This window comes from Zonotrichia leucophrys, chromosome 5, assembly GCF_028769735.1.
Source record: "Zonotrichia leucophrys gambelii isolate GWCS_2022_RI chromosome 5, RI_Zleu_2.0, whole genome shotgun sequence".
In the NCBI taxonomy this organism is placed as follows: domain Eukaryota; kingdom Metazoa; phylum Chordata; class Aves; order Passeriformes; family Passerellidae; genus Zonotrichia; species Zonotrichia leucophrys.
The window spans coordinates 35,602,041-35,619,302 of record NC_088175.1 but is presented as its reverse complement, the minus strand read 5'-3'; the positions used below and the strand labels follow the sequence as shown (position 1 = coordinate 35,619,302).

The 17,262-nt window shown below is 41.1% G+C and overlaps 1 protein-coding gene across 4 annotated transcripts in view; it reads left to right on the top strand.

Annotated features, from left to right (window-relative positions):
- EXT2 (exostosin glycosyltransferase 2) overlaps positions 1-17,262 on the top strand; it is a 75,608-nt gene that overhangs the window by 488 nt on the left and 57,858 nt on the right. Inside the window, exons 1-8 of one of the 4 annotated variants that reach the window (XM_064714640.1) lie at positions 678-751; positions 1,298-1,433; positions 2,615-3,174; positions 3,345-3,434; positions 8,184-8,300; positions 11,698-11,893; positions 15,204-15,343; positions 16,259-16,352. In XM_064714640.1, coding sequence (XP_064570710.1) covers positions 2,639-3,174; positions 3,345-3,434; positions 8,184-8,300; positions 11,698-11,893; positions 15,204-15,343; positions 16,259-16,352 — 1,173 coding nt within the window. In that variant the 5' untranslated portion in view covers positions 678-751; positions 1,298-1,433; positions 2,615-2,638. Of the gene's footprint in view, positions 1-346; positions 482-659; positions 752-1,297; positions 1,434-2,614; positions 3,175-3,344; positions 3,435-8,183; positions 8,301-11,697; positions 11,894-15,203; positions 15,344-16,258; positions 16,353-17,262 lie in introns of those variants that run through there. The other 3 variants (XM_064714641.1, XM_064714639.1, XM_064714643.1) reach the window with 3 other exon arrangements.

Below are 17,262 nucleotides of genomic sequence, written 5' to 3'. Positions count from 1 at the left end.
GTTGCTTTCTTTTCTGCCTGTTTTTTGGGGGGAGGAGGCGGTTGTTGTTTTTGTTTTTGTTGGTGGTTGGTTGGCTTTTTAAAATTTTTTTTTGGGTTTTTTCATTTGTTTAGCTTTGTTTTCGTTTTTTGTTTGTTTTGGGTTTTATTTGGCTTACAGACCAGGTCAGCTCCCATTTTTGGGAATGAAACCAATGTCTCTGATTCCCACACAGCTGGAGTTTTGTGCAACAAATTTTCCTTCTCTATCTTCTGTTTGAAGAAGATACTTCCAGTTACTTTTATGAAGGGTTTGGGGAAGGTGTAGATTTGAGATATTTCCTTACTGAAGTAGTGTGATCCAGCAGAAAGTGGCACATGACCCAAACGTCCTCTGTCAACGAGAAAGCCCAGTAAGGTTTTGAAAAGGCACACGGGACTGGAGAACGCGGATGTGTTGGAAAGCAGGCTGGCGGCGGCTCATGGGAACAAGTGTTGCACAGGTAGATGATGGCTCAGGTGCTCCCCATGCCCTCTCCGCCGGGAGAAGCTCCAGTCCCGTCCCGTTCCGTCCCATGCCATCTCTGTGGGGAGACCCCCGCTGACCGGGTCCCGCTGCACGCCCGCCCTCCCGCCGCGAGGGGGCGCTGGGTGGGCGGGGCCGCTGGGCGGGCGGGGCCGCGCGTGCGCACCGGCGGAGCCGGGCCGGGGGCGGCGGTGCGGGCGGGCCCCGCACGGAGCGGCCGGGACGGCCCCGGCAACTGTGGGCGGCGGTGAGTGCGGGCGGCGGGGGCGGTCTGTGCGGTTCCGGCGGGCGTGCGGGAGAGCAGGGGCTGCGGGAGCCACAGCGGGGTGGCGGCGCGGCTGCTGCCGGCCGGGTTCCGTACTGGCTTGGGCCCGCCCGCCGCGTCGCTCGGAAGGCGGCCCGGCTCGCTCCGTCCCGTCCCGTTCAGTCCCTCGGCCCTTGCGGCCCGTCACGCTGTTGCCGCCTCTGTGTGTGCTACGTCTTGCTCCCGTTACTTCCCGCACCCCAAGCCCGTACGGCTTGTGCCGTGCTTGCAGCTGCCCAGGGGGATTGTTGCTGTGTGAGAGGGAAGGTTTCCGTGCATGGAGGGGTACCTTCCATTGAGGGCTCTTCCAGCCGGGCTCCGGGCTGGACAGGTTTGAAATGCTCGCTGCAGAGTGTCAGCACATAGCTGGTTCTGGTGCTGTGGCAGAATGAGGAATAAAGAACGTGGTTAACAGTCGGAAGCATATGGGAAGTTTTTAGTTGTAAAGCTGACTGTAATGTAGCATTCTGGCTTCTGTCCTGATAACAGCATGACACGTGGATTGCCTTGTACAGGAGATTTTAGAGGCTTCCTCCAGAATCAGATTGTGGACATAAAGTGATGAGAAGAGCCGTTAAAAGTGGAATATTTATTAGCATCTGAGATTATTTTAGTGCTACTGTGTGTAAGTACAGTCAAGTCATGCATTAGCCACCCCATCCTAACAGTCTTTTATTAAGAACACAAAATAAACATAATTCAGTTTGTTGCATCTTTTGATTAATAATGAAATTAATGCTTCTTTTGTTCATTTATACTTATTTTATTCATATTTGATGTCTACTGGATAGTTGACATGTCAGACTTTCTTTTTAGCTTACAGAGCAAGAAAACATCCCATTTTTTCAAAAGAAAAACACATAATTATACCGTTCACATTCTTTTTCTGGAAAACGTGCTTACTACTCTTACAAAGTTCTCATTACGGAGAATTCAGGTTGAATTTACTTATTGAAAGTTTTAGCTGAAAACCTAACCAAGTTGTTGCTTGCTGATTTTTCAGTCTGTAGTAAATGTAAATTGTCTTTTGCAAGAACCACAATTCTTTGTGCAGGAGCTTGTAAGAAATATCAAAGATGACAGTAGTTTGTGATACTTTATATTACATCATGTTTTTCATTTCAGCTGTAGTTCAGGCTGTAGTGAACTGATTAAATGCTTTTCTCAATGTGGCTGCAATGGCAGCTCGTAGAACAATTTTGTGCCCCACAAGGCACATTTACAAAGATGACAAATCAATTCGTTTTTCTTGCCAGAAGTAGTTTGCCATCATTTTAATCAGATATGGTGGGACTCCTATGAAATTCTGTTTAGAAGCACCTTTACCTTAGAAACAGCATCATGGTCCTAAGTTGTGTGTGATGCCCCGTTATAAGCCCTTTGTAGGTATCCAGGCTGTTTCTCCTGTAGATGAGCATTTTGTTTTTTTATTAGCGTTCCTTCTGACTATGCTTTGTTGTAGGTGTAGCGGGACTTATGAGGCATCACCACTTCTGCAGTGTCTGAGATTTCCTCTCCCTCTCTCTGCCCAAGCTGTGCCTTTTTCTGGCCAGTGGTTGTTGACTGGCCCACATCATTTCATTCCAGCCAGGCCCAGCAGATCAGCCTCAGCTGGTGCCTGCCAAGTGGCAGACCCGGTTGGCATCCTGTTTTCCAGTGGGACTCATGGGCATCTGAAGAAAGCCTACTTCAATCTGCTGAGGCAAAGACCTTTTCCTGAAAGGAGTAACTGCATCTTTCTCTGCATTGTGATAACTGTGTCTCTTTTGTAGAGTTCCTCCTAAAACCTCTCTCTCTGTTTTGTAGTGACAAGAGATAATCGATGCCATTATGTGTGCCTCGGCCAAATACAACACCCGGGGTCCAGCCCTCATCCCAAGGATGAAAACCAAGCACCGCATCTATTACATCACTCTCTTTTCCATAGTTCTGCTTGGCCTCATTGCCACAGGAATGTTCCAGTTCTGGCCTCACTCCATTGAATCATCCAGTGACTGGACCGTTGAAAAGCGCAGTGTCCATGATGTGCCTGTGGTCAAGCTTCCTGCCGATAGCCCCATTCCTGAGCGGGGAGACCTCAGCTGCAGGATGCACACCTGCTTCGATGTCTACAGGTGTGGCTTCAATCCCAAGAACAAAATCAAAGTGTACATCTATTCACTGAAAAAGTATGTGGATGAATATGGGACGTTGGTGAGCAACACCATTTCCAGGGAGTACAATGAGCTGCTGACGGCCATCTCTGACAGCGAATTCTACACAGACGATGTCAACCGGGCCTGCCTTTTTGTGCCATCCATAGATGTCCTCAATCAGAACGCCCTCCGGATCAAAGAGACAGCTCAGGCTTTGGCACAATTATCCAGGTATGTGCTGAAACTTCAGTGTGTGAATGTGAAGAACACAAAGTGAAAAAATTGAGTCTAATGCAGAAGGGGAGAATGCAGTGAGTTAATGCAGTGAGTAGGCTTTGACAGAACTTGTCTCTATGTAGAGAACGCCTTTCTAACTGCAGTTTGTTTCTTTTTTGCTGCAGGTGGGATCGAGGCACAAATCATTTGCTCTTCAATATGCTGCCTGGAGGGCCACCAGATTATAACACTGCCCTAGATGTTCCTAGAGATAGGTATGTGTTGTGCTGTGTGATGGATAGATCTGGGTTTAAGTGCCGCTGAAGAAGCAGCAAGTTCAGAAGGGCAATTGGTAGCAAAGGACGTGCTCCTTAAACTTTGCAAAGATAGACTATTACTTGCTTGCTTCTCAATAAAAGAAAGTAAAGCCTTGTATAGAAGAGGTATTTACTTTTGAAATTTGATAGTTTAGCCCCATCCTTAAATTTATAAGGATTGTGGCTGATAGTTTGCTTTTAACTCTTGGACTTGCTATAAAGTTGGAGAACCTTGATCTGGTGTGTAACTGATTATGAATGCTTTACAGAATGTCCCATTTGATGCAAATTAGAAATTCAAAGATGACTGTAGCAGCAGCTTTCTAATAGAAGTCAGGTGCTTCAAGGACATTTTAAAGCAGCTGCTCTGCTTGACAAAACTATGCTGAATTTCAATAGTTTTTGTTATCTTAATAATTAGACTATATTAGTAATTGGACAAATGCTGTTAGTTGTTCTCTGGCAAGTGTGCTTTAAAAATATTTGTCAGGAACTTAAAAGGCATACATTCTGAGCTCAATTTTCACTTGCCGGATAGTTTAGTTTTGGAAGAGGAAAGGAGGTTGCAAGGCAAAGAAAATTGGAATTAGAGCAAGGCGATACTGTTGCTGAAGATGTTTCTAATATGTCAGCCTGTGTGTGCTTAGTTCTGCTGAGTTAGGTCCGTTGTAACCAGTGCTTTTCCTGAAGGTCAAAGTTAACTTTCTTCTGCCAAATGTTAATAAAATCTTGCCTGAGATGTGGGACCTTTGCTAAGATGGTGGTCTGTGAAGTGTATCTTGATTTCTTTTCAGCAAAGACAATTTAAAACATCCTCCAGTACCAGAACAGATTTTTTTCCTGCACATGTTTAAACAGTAAATTTCCTCATTGTAATTACATCACTGTAAAATATGTGTAAGTTTTTTCCTCCTCTGTATGAAACATGTTATATGTATGGATTAGCCTGGAGAGGGCAGTCGAGCATCAGTCTCCTGCAGACAAGTCCGTTAATCTGTTAATAAATACTTGAATTTGTTACCTTAGATTTATACTTAAGGAGAATTTTCATTTGACAATGGCATGGACTGCATGCTTATGGATACATGTGTCTATCAAGGAATTGAATATATTAACTGAAAGTAGTAGATATGCAACAAAGCTTTTTATTTTTACTTTTTGATCTCAAATCTCTGTTTACATTTGGCCTTGCATGCCTTGGCTTAGCAGGCAGGAAGCCTATTCTTTTGGTAGGTGTTTCTCCAAACTGTTTGTCATGCTAACATGGAAAACTGAGTAATTTAAGTAAAAAACTGAAGTCTTTTTTGGCATTCAGCTGATGTAGTTTGCCAGTCTGACTCAGTCCACAGCAGTATGATCATGAGCTGTAATACATTAGAGAGGCAATAAGAGTGCTTGGGATGGAAGAAAAAGAGGATATTCCTTTTTGTAGGCAGTCAGCAGTTGGGCTGTTTGATGTACAGAACCTATTCTACAGGTCACAGGTGTGAAGACAAGGGGCCTGTGAAAGAAGCTGGGAGTGTGGACCTAGTCCTGGAGAGGCCTGAGGGTGCAGTGTGAGCTTTCAGTATGATTTTGGAGACCTTTGGAGTTCTTAGTTCATGTCTAACAGAACAAGCAATGTGGGTGTGTTTTCTTAATTTGAGAATATTTAAAGGTGTTAGGAATGGGTACACCTATGAAAGACAATTGTTTGTAGCATCACAGGGTGAGAAGCTGCTGGCCAAAATAAAGGCATGCTGGCAAAGTTCAGTTGGTTTTGAATGACTTCTCTGAACTGCACCATGACAACTCTAGAAGGACTGCATTTGTGGGAGTTTGTGGATCACTTGTGAAATCCACAGGTAATATTTGTGTAGTTTGCACAGGAGTGTGGCCTGCCTTCTAATCAACATGTCTGAGACATCATGCACAGTTGAACTGTAGTGGATCATGAAGTTTAATAGACTTGTGTTCCAATCATTTGCTGCAGAATGTTGATCCAGATAAAGTAAGACCTTATACACAGGGGGGCACTTGAGTTATATAATAATTTTACATCTGGAAAAGTTCTTGGCTAAGATACTTCACTAAGGTTGTTTGTTTATTAAATCTTTAAATCCAATTTCCAAGGGCAGTGTAAAAGTGCTTTATTCCATAATTTCAAAGGTGAAAGTTTGCCTTGTGGGCATGGAGTTTATGTTGCTAGTATTAGCTGCCGTAACATTTCTATCTCCTGCCATAAAACTTAAAAGATAAGCTCTATATTGTCTGTTAATTAGTGCTGTTGGATTCAGTACAATGATTAGGTTGAAAGGATTTCTTTTGCAGAGAAATTCTGGTGCTGTAGAATTGAATTTATGAACTAAGATACTTTTTATTTATTTCTGTTTCAGTCCGTGAATTGGGTTCAGTGCCTTGTGAAGTGTGGCAGAAAGCTACTGCAGGTGGCAGTTGGACAGAAACATTTAGAGTACAGGCCAGCTGGAGCACTTCATAGAGAGAAAGAAGGATCAATATTTGAAAAGTGGTGAAAAGTTGCTCAGGGACAGTCATTCCTTGCTGATCAGTGCAATTTAAAGATTATTTGTCTTGAGTACATTAGGAGTTAATATCCCTACTCTCTTAATGCACTGTACAATGAAAATCCAAGTGGAGTTACTTAACTGGTGTTGGTTCCCTGTGGATTTATTTAGGTAAAAGTCTGCATGACGCACACCTGCTTTCTCAAGGCTGATGAGGTGCTGTCGTGTTTTCACTGGATCCTATTAAAACAATCTGGTTCTGGTTTCCCAGTTTGGGGGGAGGGGGTGTAAAAAAGAGAAGGGAGATATAAACTGCAAGAACAGTAACACTCAAGCCAATTTTTTTTCTCTCTTCTTGTAACTGAATTAATATGGAAAAGATATAGAACATGCAGCTTCCACTGTGAGACCTAGTCATAGCAGTGTTGTACATGTCACCAAAAGCAGGGGGATGGGGGACATTGGAAAGGAATTAGAAATTATTTGGAACCTAAACTCAGCATGTACTTAATTTATCATCTGGTTCTCTAGTTGTTTTTTGTTCCTATCATAGTTTGTGTTCTGAATGAAGAGTCACATTTATGGCCAAGTGTGATCGTGGTGTTTGAGCACTGAACAATTGTGCTGCAGGTCAGAACAGGAGGTGAAGTATCTGTGGGCCATCTGATGGGGATTAGAACAGGCACAACATACTGGTGTTCATCCTGAGTGTCTTGTTCTGATGGGAAAAATCTTGGGTGATAATTCGGTATAATGGTTATCTCTTGTATAACGTTTGTGGAAAACTGCTTTTCCAAACACCTTACCAAGGATGTCATTCAGTGATATCTGAAAACAAGAATAGTAGCTAATGGATTGTTGGTGCCTCTTCCAGTCTCATGTTGACATTTTGTTCCTGTGTGTGTCCTGATTACTGAGACCTGTGCCTGCTGTGACCTGAGCTGTGACAGTAAGGCTTCTCACTGCAATCATAGCTGCAACAATGGGTACAGCTCCTCGAGATCCTTTCTTTAGTGCCTTGTCTAGTAATGTATTTGTGTCCTGCTCCTTTCCACAGGGAAGGAGACAAACTGGAATTGAGAAATATGGTACCTCAAGCAGAACCAGTATCCCAGAAGCAGCTAAAAGTATAGCACACCCTCCTGTTGAGTGGCAAAGGACTGAAAGTTTGATCAGCTCTTTGAGAAGTCTCACAAAAGAAGCTGAATCTGGGCTTCTTTTGGAGCTAGGATGATGTGTTCCTGATGCCACCTGGTCACTGGACATGAAATGACAATGGAAAAACTGTTGTCCTGTTCTAGCATATTTTAAAGAGGCTTGGTTTGTGATAGGAGATAGTAGCAAACCTTTTTTTTTTCTGGAATTCTGCATGATATATTGCTTTCTTCTATATGTATTGTTCTCTTCTGTTTCTTAAAGCACTTCTGTGTGGCAAAAGGTTGTCCCATCTAGGAAAAGGCACTATGCAGGTCATCCTTTTGGAAGGTTGAATTGCATTTTAATTTATCAGTCCTTGATTTTTGCCTTGCTCTCTAGAATATAGTGTCACAAGCAACCTCTCCTGTTGGAACTTAGTGTCATAACATACAGATTTCTTGTTTTCATGTTTTCTGTTTATAGAATTTTTGTGTAATATAAAAATGAAATAAATTTCACTAGTATGATAACTTTGAAAATACAGTTGCAAATAATTTCCATCCTGAGACATCCAAAGTCACTATAAGATACTAAAATACTCTACTGTGATTTGTATCTGAAATACAGCTTGTCTCAAACAATTTAAGAGTTGTGCTATACTCAATTTTAGTACAGGCATCAAGGAATATCTTAACTAGTATAAATAATTCAGAATGTGTTTCTTCAGATTAAAATTGTCTTAGGATATGGAACTTGGAAATTGCAACAATAACAGCAATATATTAATTTCCCTATATTAATGCAAAAATGGTCCATTCCTCAGTGATCCTACACAATTGTAAGCACTCTGTTAGAATGCTTACAATTACTCGACCCGATTTAGCAGTAAACCAAGATGACAAAAACTAAAGTCAGCCTAAAACCAGCATGAAAACATGCCACTGACAATGCTGAGGGAAAAGCTTATCTCAGAGCACGTGCCTTCTTGTTCTGGTAATGACAAGCAGTGAATCACTGGAATTTGAATGTTATACATTGTCAGTTTAAACTTTCTTGTATTTTCCAGAGCTCTGTTGGCTGGTGGAGGCTTCTCCACCTGGACCTACCGGCAAGGCTACGACGTCAGCATTCCTGTTTACAGCCCATTGTCAGCAGAAGTGGATCTGCCAGAAAGAGGACCAGGGTAAAATAATTCCCATGAATTGTGCAAAGTATATTCAGTATTATATTCAATTCAATATCATATTTCATATTGATGATTATGAAATATAAATATAGCTAATAACTTTATGGTGAGCTTGGGCAATTTTGTAAGTGTTGTTTTTAACAGCTCTTGCTATTAAAATAGATGATGCTTTCAATGCTGATGGTTCCAGTGGTGATGGTTCAGTTGGCAACTGCTCCCTCTAATAACTTTATACTTTTCTTATATTGTGGTGCCCAAAACTGTGCAGAGGACTCAGAGTGGAGCAGTCCCCTCCTTTGGCCAGCTGCCTGATGCACCCCAGGACATGGCTGGCCCCCCTGGCTGCCAGGGCACTGCTGACTCATATTCAGCTAGCCATTGACCAGGACCCCCAGGTCTCTTTCCACAGGGCTGCTCTCCAGCCTCTCGTTTCCCAGTCTGTCCATACATCCAGGTTTGCCCTGTCCCAGGTACAGCCTGGCATTTGCCTTTGTTAAACTTCATACTGTCGGTGATTGCCCAGCCCTTTGATTTGTTACAATCTCTCTGCAGGGCTTCTCTGCCTTCAAGAGAGCCAAGAGGTCCTCCCAATTTTTTGTTGTTGACAAACTTACTTAGTATCCCTTCCAGTCCTGTGTCCAAGTTGTTTATGAGGATGTGGAAGAGCTCAGGCCCTAGGCTGGAGCCCTGAGGAGCCCCACTGTGACTGGTTGGCTGCCTGATGTAACGCCCACCATTTGCACCTGACCTGTCATTAGGCTCATAAAAAAGGAGGATGAAAACTTGTATGTGTGATTAAGGGAATACATACATCTGGAGCTTAGAAAACTGATTTGATTTGTTTCTTTTTTTAAAGTAATGGAGTAAGAGATAAACACAAACAACACAACCCTCCCCTACCTGAACCTTGTAGTTGGAAATAAAGCAAGACAGTTGGGAAATAAAGCACTGATTTTCTAAGAACATGTAATTAGCCATTGAAATTAACTATCCTGGCAATGGTGGCTTCTCTAATCTGTTCATGTCTTCAGAATAAGAGGAGGTAGAAGTTTGGAAGACATGCTTTAACTGGTTATGGAAGGTTCTTTTAATATTTCATAAATCTTCTAATTACACAGCTGGAAAAGTTCCACTGTAACAAGGTCTTACTCTATTATGGTTTAAAAGATGAGCAGACAGAGGCAATGGGGATCAGTGATCTGTCTGCTATTGTCAACATCAAGTTGACAAATGTAGAAGCTTTAGGTCCTTTTCTTCTTACAGTGTTCTGAAGAGAATATAAATTTTCAAAGTGGAAAACTGATTGAAATGATGCATCCTGTGTTGGACACAAAAGTTATCAGTCTTTGGGCTCAGTTGTCTTTTCTGGTAAGGGCAGTGCTCTTGCTGTTGCTCTTGGCTGCTCCAAGTACAGTAATGCAGTCAGTTGGGACAAACTTGTGCAGCAGTGGTTTACTTTGCTCACACCCTTTGTGTCCCTGCTTTGTGATGCCTTGGACCAGGCCAGTGAGTGGCATCTGGCTGCATCCCAGCTGATTGTTCGTAGGTCTCAGGTGTTACTGCATTGTGACACAGACTGAAAGCAAGCTTTGTGTTTCTGTCTGGGGAGCAGGAATGTGATGATAGGCTCCAGCATGTATAGAGCCAGTTGTAAAGAGAGAAGCAGTCATATTGTTCATGTCCATATAGTCAAATACTGTGTCTCGTTCTGGGTCGAATAAGAGAAGTAGGTCTTGTGTTCAGTAAAGGTGTTGGAGATTCCGTTTCTCAAAACTGTTTTTTTTTTTTAAATTGTGTTGGGCAGCCTGGTGTCCGGAGTGCCATCCAGTGGCCAGTCAGCGTTACTAGTGAGACGGGTTCCCAGCCTCGACTGCTTTTTGCAGGAGGGATGGGATGGGGACGCACTGCCCAGAATCCAGGCTTGCTTGGGATAAACCTTTTCATCACACTGTGTTAGTGTGTTGTTTCTTGGGAGATGGCCTGTTCTTTCCTTTCTAGCAATGTTTGATAAGCTAGATTTTGAGTGTCATAGTGTGATGACAGTTTCAAGGCAAAATTTGCTTTTAAATGTGTACACAAACAAACCTAATTTTTTTTTTAGCTGGTTATATGCATTTATTATCACTCATCTGTATCATTATTTCCTTTTTTTAAGGCCTCTTACAGAGCTGAACTGAGGGGGTTTGATTTACTTGCCTTTTTAATTGGATTGCTTAAAATCCACTTCTGCTGGTAGCAAGTTGGTAGCAGCTGGAGACTTGTGAAAAAGAATGTTTAAAAAAAAATACTATGCATCTGTTAATTGGAACAACTAAAGTGACCAGCATGAAAATGAGTAGAAGAGGTGAGAAGAGCAGCAGGAGAGGTCTGACTTTATAAAGTGTGTATGTTTGTGTGTTTTCAGAGCTGTAAATTAAAGATAGCATCACATGGAGTAGAACTGGAACCCTAAGTACAGGCCTCGTGCTTCCTGTGTTCTTTTGGCAGCATGAGGGCACTCACTCACTATGTGTGTTCCTTTCACTGGGGAGTGGTTGGAGCAGTCTGACTTCAGCTGACCTGTTTTAAAAGGAAACCCAAGTATAACAATTATATGACATGCTATTTTCCAGTATTAGTATAACTTTTTTAAGCAGCAAGCACCTAATTTGAGCTTGTATTCCTGTATGGTTTACCTCCAGTGTTTTTAAACATGTCAGTATTTAAAATGTTCAGCACATTTTAAATATTCATGGTTTTAGAGCATGGTAGGAGTTGAGAGTGTATGAGATAACATACACCATATGGACCTTCAACTTTTCATTGGAAATGTTGCCTCTATATTGCCCCAAGGGACAGAACTGAATCACAGTTAAAAAGATGAGCTTGTGCTATTGATGCTGTCACCATATCAAGACTAAATAAGCTAAATACTAAATACTGAGTTGTTAGTTCAGCATCTTTTCTCAATTAAAAATCATGAGAACATATATGGGAGGAGAAACTAGAAGCACTCAGCACTCAGTGTCCTATCTACTTTATTTTAGTACACAAACACCAAACAAAAGTACACACAATCCTGGCATCAGTAGCAGGCTGTTTTAAAATGCAGCTAAATAATGTTTCTCTAAGTTTGTGATAGAAGTTATAATGCAGGTGCCTATTCTAATGTAATCAGCACTCTTACCAAGTACAAATAAATTCAGAATTGTAAATGATGTTGAGCCACTTGCTATCCCAGACTTAATTATATTTCATCATTACCCTTTCCAGTGTTGTCTGAAAGTCTGGTCTTGGCACCATGTCCACATTTAGTAAATCTTGTTCTGCTTCTCCAGAATGGAGGGAAATGTGTTCTTGAGATCTTGGAAGTAAACTTGCAGTGCAGTCAGGTGACCTGGCTATGTGTTTTCAGCCCTCGCAGGTATTTCATTCTCTCATCTCAGATGGCTCTGCACCCAGAGTACCGCCTGGAGCTGGAGGCTCTTCAGGCTGAGAATGGGGAGTCAGTGCTGGTCCTGGACAAATGCTCAAACCTGTCAGATGGGGTCCCTGCTGTTCGCAAGCGCTGCTACAAGAATCAAGTCTTTGATTATCCTCAGGTGCTTCAGGTAAGGCTGTCTGTCCTGCAGACTCCCCTTCCCAGCAGTGTCTGTCTTAGCTGTGATTCTGTTCCTCTTTAGCAGTGGTAGGGTACTTCCTTGTGTTTAATTAATATGCTCAATATCTTTTAAAACTGCATAATTTGTTATGTTACCTTGAGTATTATATCCTAACTTCATCCTTATTTTTAAGAGGGCCAAAAACGATGTGCTCAAACTTATATGCAGACTATGATTATATGAGACTGGTCATGGTGGTTTAGTAACACAAGACAGTGTTATGTAAACTAAAAAAATTACACAGGGGATGCTGTCAAATCCAGCAGCAATGGGAGGCTAAAATGGAGGAAGGGAAGGAAAAACTTTTAGAGGCAGATAAAGTTGCTCACTTCAAAACTGGAGAGGAACATTGGAATCTACATCTTCCAAAATAGATGGCAAAATGGCTTTCAGCAGGCACGAATTTGGAATTAATTTCTCAGCTGTGACAATCCAGGCCTTGCTAGATGAAGCTTGGAGCTGAAGATGGCTTTGTCAATTGGATAGAAGGTTAAAATGAACTTTAAACGGCAAGAGTGTTACATGTAAGTAGAATTAGTCAGATTACATTTTTTGTATGCAGCTTAGTAGTTAAATTGTACAAAACTATCTGTGTAGATATGACAGACTGAGCTAGAAGGCTTGTCAGCATGCAGCTATGAAAACATCTAGGTGAAATGTGTTTCATGGCCTTGGCCCAACTTCCAGAGGCCTTTTGATGTGTCAGTGAAGATAAAACTAGATAGTGTTCTCAGACCCCTGTGTCTCTTGGCAGTTCACTAGCAGAGGTGCTTTGGCATGCAGTGTGGTGAAGTGAGTTATGCCATAGGCCACTGTGCTCTGTCTGTGGCCACCAGCATATAATCTGTCTTTGAACTTCAGCAAATGATGGTAAAATAACAAACAAGCTGAGGAAAGCCAAAGTTTCCACCCCTCCTGTTATGTTTTGTAGGAAATATGTTTAAAATTCCATGTGGAGGAGGAGGAGGAGAGGGAGGAAAGGGTCATTGTGAGTCCTAAACTTTGAGTAAAAAAAAAACTTGTTTGCTTTATTTCTTTAAATACAGACTGAATTGCTAAAGGATGGCAAGTCAGGGAATCTCTATCTATATCTTGCTATGTATGATTTTATAACTCAGAAGAGAACTGGCACATGCCGAGATTGTTAAAATACTTTCCCCTGCATTTCCCTTTGGAATGTCTGGCTGATAACAGTGGTGATGTGAGGAGATGTATTTATAGTAACCTTTGTCTAGACAGGAAAAATGGTTATCTGGGCAGATGAGCATGTGTGTCCACATCTGGGCTTTTTTTTTTTCTTTTTTGTCTCTCCCAGACCTTACTAGTCTCTTCCACCTGCTGCTGTGTGATCTAGTGAGTCAATGGTTAAAATGTGTGTTCATTTTCTCTGCTCCTTCCATTCCCCACACCCTTCTTTTCCTTCTCTTCCTGTCCAAGAGTGGGGGAAGGGGGACTTGGATCACAGTTCATCCTTTCCAGCACTGCCTTTACAGATGTCTTACTAGACAGACTCTTGGACTTCTGGGTTGTTAATGCTTCCTGTTTGCAGTCTTCTCTTGGATGAGATTTTCAAGGCTTTTAGTGCTCTATGGGTAGGAACACAGGTCTTATGATTGCATCAGGAGACAAGTGAAGAGCCAGCAAAACCCCTTGTATGTCCTAGTTCCATCTTGATGTTTTGCTGCCCTGCTGAGCATTCTGGCTCCTTTTCTTCAGGCCATGGAACACAAGCGGGAAAGATGTTTTCTTATCTGTGGGAATCTCTGTATCAACTTCATAATTTTTCTTTCCTAAACTTAGGGATAATACTGACTTGGGATTTTCCCTGTTGTGTAGCTGAACTCTACTAGCATTTATTTTGAGATCTTGAATCTGTAGCAAGATTCCTCAGTGGCAGTGAGAACCAAAGTCCCTAAATGCAGGGTGAGGGCAGCATAGTCAAGAAGTCTTCTCTGCTGGAGGTTTAACTCAGTGCACTTTGTCTTGTGTGTTGTGGACATGAGTAAATGGATTATACTCTTCTCTGTGACAACTTTTATATCTTTGAAGCTCCCTTCCTTCTGCCCTCATTCCTTCAGAATAAGTAGCATTGATAGAGTCAGTCTTTCCTTTCAAAGTAAGTAATCATTCTTTATTTACTACTGGAAGTGCACTACCCAAGACTGAACTCTGCTCTGTCTGAGGTCTTTTGTTACTGTGAAGAGTAAGTGAATCCTTCAGATTTCTTCAATTGTACATCTTTTTGGACTGTAATATTACCTGTGGATGGAGTGGTTTGTTTTCTCAACAGTACCACATTTCTATCCCATGAATACCTTTTATTTGCCTGTTCTTTTGTAGGAAATGTCCTCTTCTGCAAAGTGCAAATCTTAGCCAGTTACTTCATGTTTTATATTTGTGCAGTTTGCTATTTTTCTCTAGGTGTTGAATTCTATATATATCAGTATTTCTTAGTTGATTTATGCATATGATGTCAAAGTCTAATCCTGGTATCCATTATACCTGCTAATCCCACAATATCATAGGTATTGTGAGCTCTAATAAGTATGGCCTTAATTCTGCTACTCGGTTAACTGAGAGACACATTGAATGCTGTTGTACTTAAAAAAGATTATTTGGTCCATCACTGTTTATTTCTGAGCCACTGCTAGCTACTTTATACTTGGAGTTCTGTAACTGGAGTTTTTGTAACTGTGGAGCCTGTAAGGGCTTTATCTAGCCCTGATTTCTTAATTTGCATGTGAAAATGCTGCCAAACATGTCAAGTGACTTGAGATATGAAATCTGATACTTCCTCACTATCCATAGAGCTGCACTGCCTTATAACAGAAGAAAATTAAGTTGGCTCCATACTGTTTATACTCAAATAAATTTATCTTAATTGTTGCTCATCTTGTTGTGCCAGACCTTTGAAATGTTTGAAACTTGATTTTCTCCTTGAGTTTTCTCAACTGAATTTTAAAGTTTGGCCATTAAAATAAAGCACAGAATTGTCCTACCAATCCATTTCTCATTCCTCCACTTGTGATATTTTTCCTAGCCCCTGGAAGATAAAGTTGTAAAATTATTTTGAATTAGATAATAATTCAGAATATATTGATTGCACAGAGCAACTTGATTTTCCTTTTGACTTGTTTTTTTTTTTTTTTTTTTTTTTTGAAGAGAAGGGCAGGAAAACATAATGCATATATACATACACACACATAGTGCAAATGTAACATTTCCTTTTTTTCCTCATCTGTGTGTAATTTGTTGACAGGAGTCTACATTCTGTGTTGTTCTACGTGGAGCCCGCCTGGGACAGGCAGTGCTGAGTGATGTTCTTCAAGCTGGCTGTGTCCCAGTCATCATTGCTGACTCCTACATTTTACCTTTCTCTGAGGTTCTGGACTGGAAGAGGTCTGTGCCCTCACTGTTGTACATTGAACCACTGCCTGGGATACTTGACTGCCTCAGTGATTTGAATCAAATCTGTGTGATAAGTTGAGTGTACTGTGGGTTACAGGAAATGAAATACAGAGGAAGATGCACACTGTCTTTGCTCTTGATCTATTATGTATCAAAAATAGGAGAGGAAAATAAATGAGGCTGATATGACAGAGCATTTGAATAGCCTGTAGCCTATTTTTTCTTCTGTCATTTTTTCTTCTAAAACAGATTTGCTGTATAATCTTGTGCTTGAATTCAATGAGGACTGGTTTTCATTCGAGATCTTTTAAGGAAAATATATACTAAATATTGCATCACAGAAATGCAAAGTCTCTGTATTGCACCATGATTCCCAAGTTTATCTGAAATGGAAAGATATCATTACTTTGTGACTGAGTACCCTGTTAGGAGTTTAGATTATTTTTCCATGCACTGTGCCCAGTTACATGGTCTTGGGATAGGGATAATATGTACAAAAGTTATTTGTTTTATGTGTAACACTGTATATGCTATTACTGTTTGATTATTCCAAAAATCTCTGCTGGTGGCAAGTCAGTGGCAATCCATAGATGAGAATTCAGGATTTCTGAATCTCTGTGCCTTCCGTAGTTATTTGATTGTCTGGACAGATCAGTCTACAGACTTTGGTGGCATTATCTATGGGCAGACTGGCTGGTGTTGGGAAGGAACTGCTGTGGAGTATTTTGTTACAGTGAAAGAAGACTGCTTCTTTTTGCTTGTGTTTTTTGAATATGTCTTGCTAAAATAGGACAAGCTTATGTGTTAGAAAAGCAGTCTTTTAATGAAAACTTCTCTTGGAAAACTTCTTTCAGTGTAGAATTTCTTTCTTCTCACCTTGACATGTTTTCTTTCCTTTGCTTGTAGGGCCTCTGTTGTCATCCCTGAAGAGAAGATGCCTGAAATGTACAGTATTCTGCAAAGCATCCCCCAGCGACAGATTGAAGAGATGCAAAGACAGGTAAAGCAATGTACCATGGTCACATTATTGTCAAATTATTATTGCTTTACTCTTGGGGGTGTAGGTTCATACACCTGCCTAGCTCTGAAAGCTTTTGGAATGCAGAAACAGCCACTGTACTCTCATGTTAATATTTTTATTATTTGACCCTGTTCTTTCTTTGTGCTAAGCATCTGCATTTGCCATCACTTTTCAGTGGGATGGAAGCTCTCCCTGAGTGTACTGCCTACTGACCTCTATTAACATATTTCTGATGAAATCACGGTGTATATTTGTTTTTCTACATGGTATTTAAATTGTAGTAAAGAAGTTCAAGAGTCTGTTTCAAAGGAAGCTTTGGTTTGTAGAAAAATTTTAGTCACTTAAAATGTGAGAGGGGCATTAAGTCCAAAATATTTTAAATATTTTATCTACATTGACAATTCCTCTGAGAGAGAGATTTTTCTTACTTGGTGCAAGAGCTCAGAGCATGAACTATCAGGCCAGCAAAGAGGATATTAACATGTAATGTGCACTTGTATCTAGGATATTTCATCCTTGACTTCTTACTGTACCTGAGCATGTCTTGTTTTAAGGTAAGATGGTACTCTTATCATTGCCTCAGTTCCTCATCAGGAAAATCATAGAGGAAGTAAGAGTTAGGTATTTAAGGAAAAAGTAAACCATCTGATTTCAAGTGACTTTTCAAGGTGCATGGAATTTCTGTAGTCAAATTTCTGCAAGAATTGTGAAGTCATGTGTCTGAAATCCCTTACACAGCCTTAGTGACAAAGTGGTGCTTTGCATGGTCCTTGTAAAAAGTGACCCAAGACATTTTTTCAGAATGTAGCCTACAACACTCTAGTTATTTTTACTTAGGCAGTGTTGAAAACTGCACAGTGTATTATTAATATAATACATGGGGAGAAAA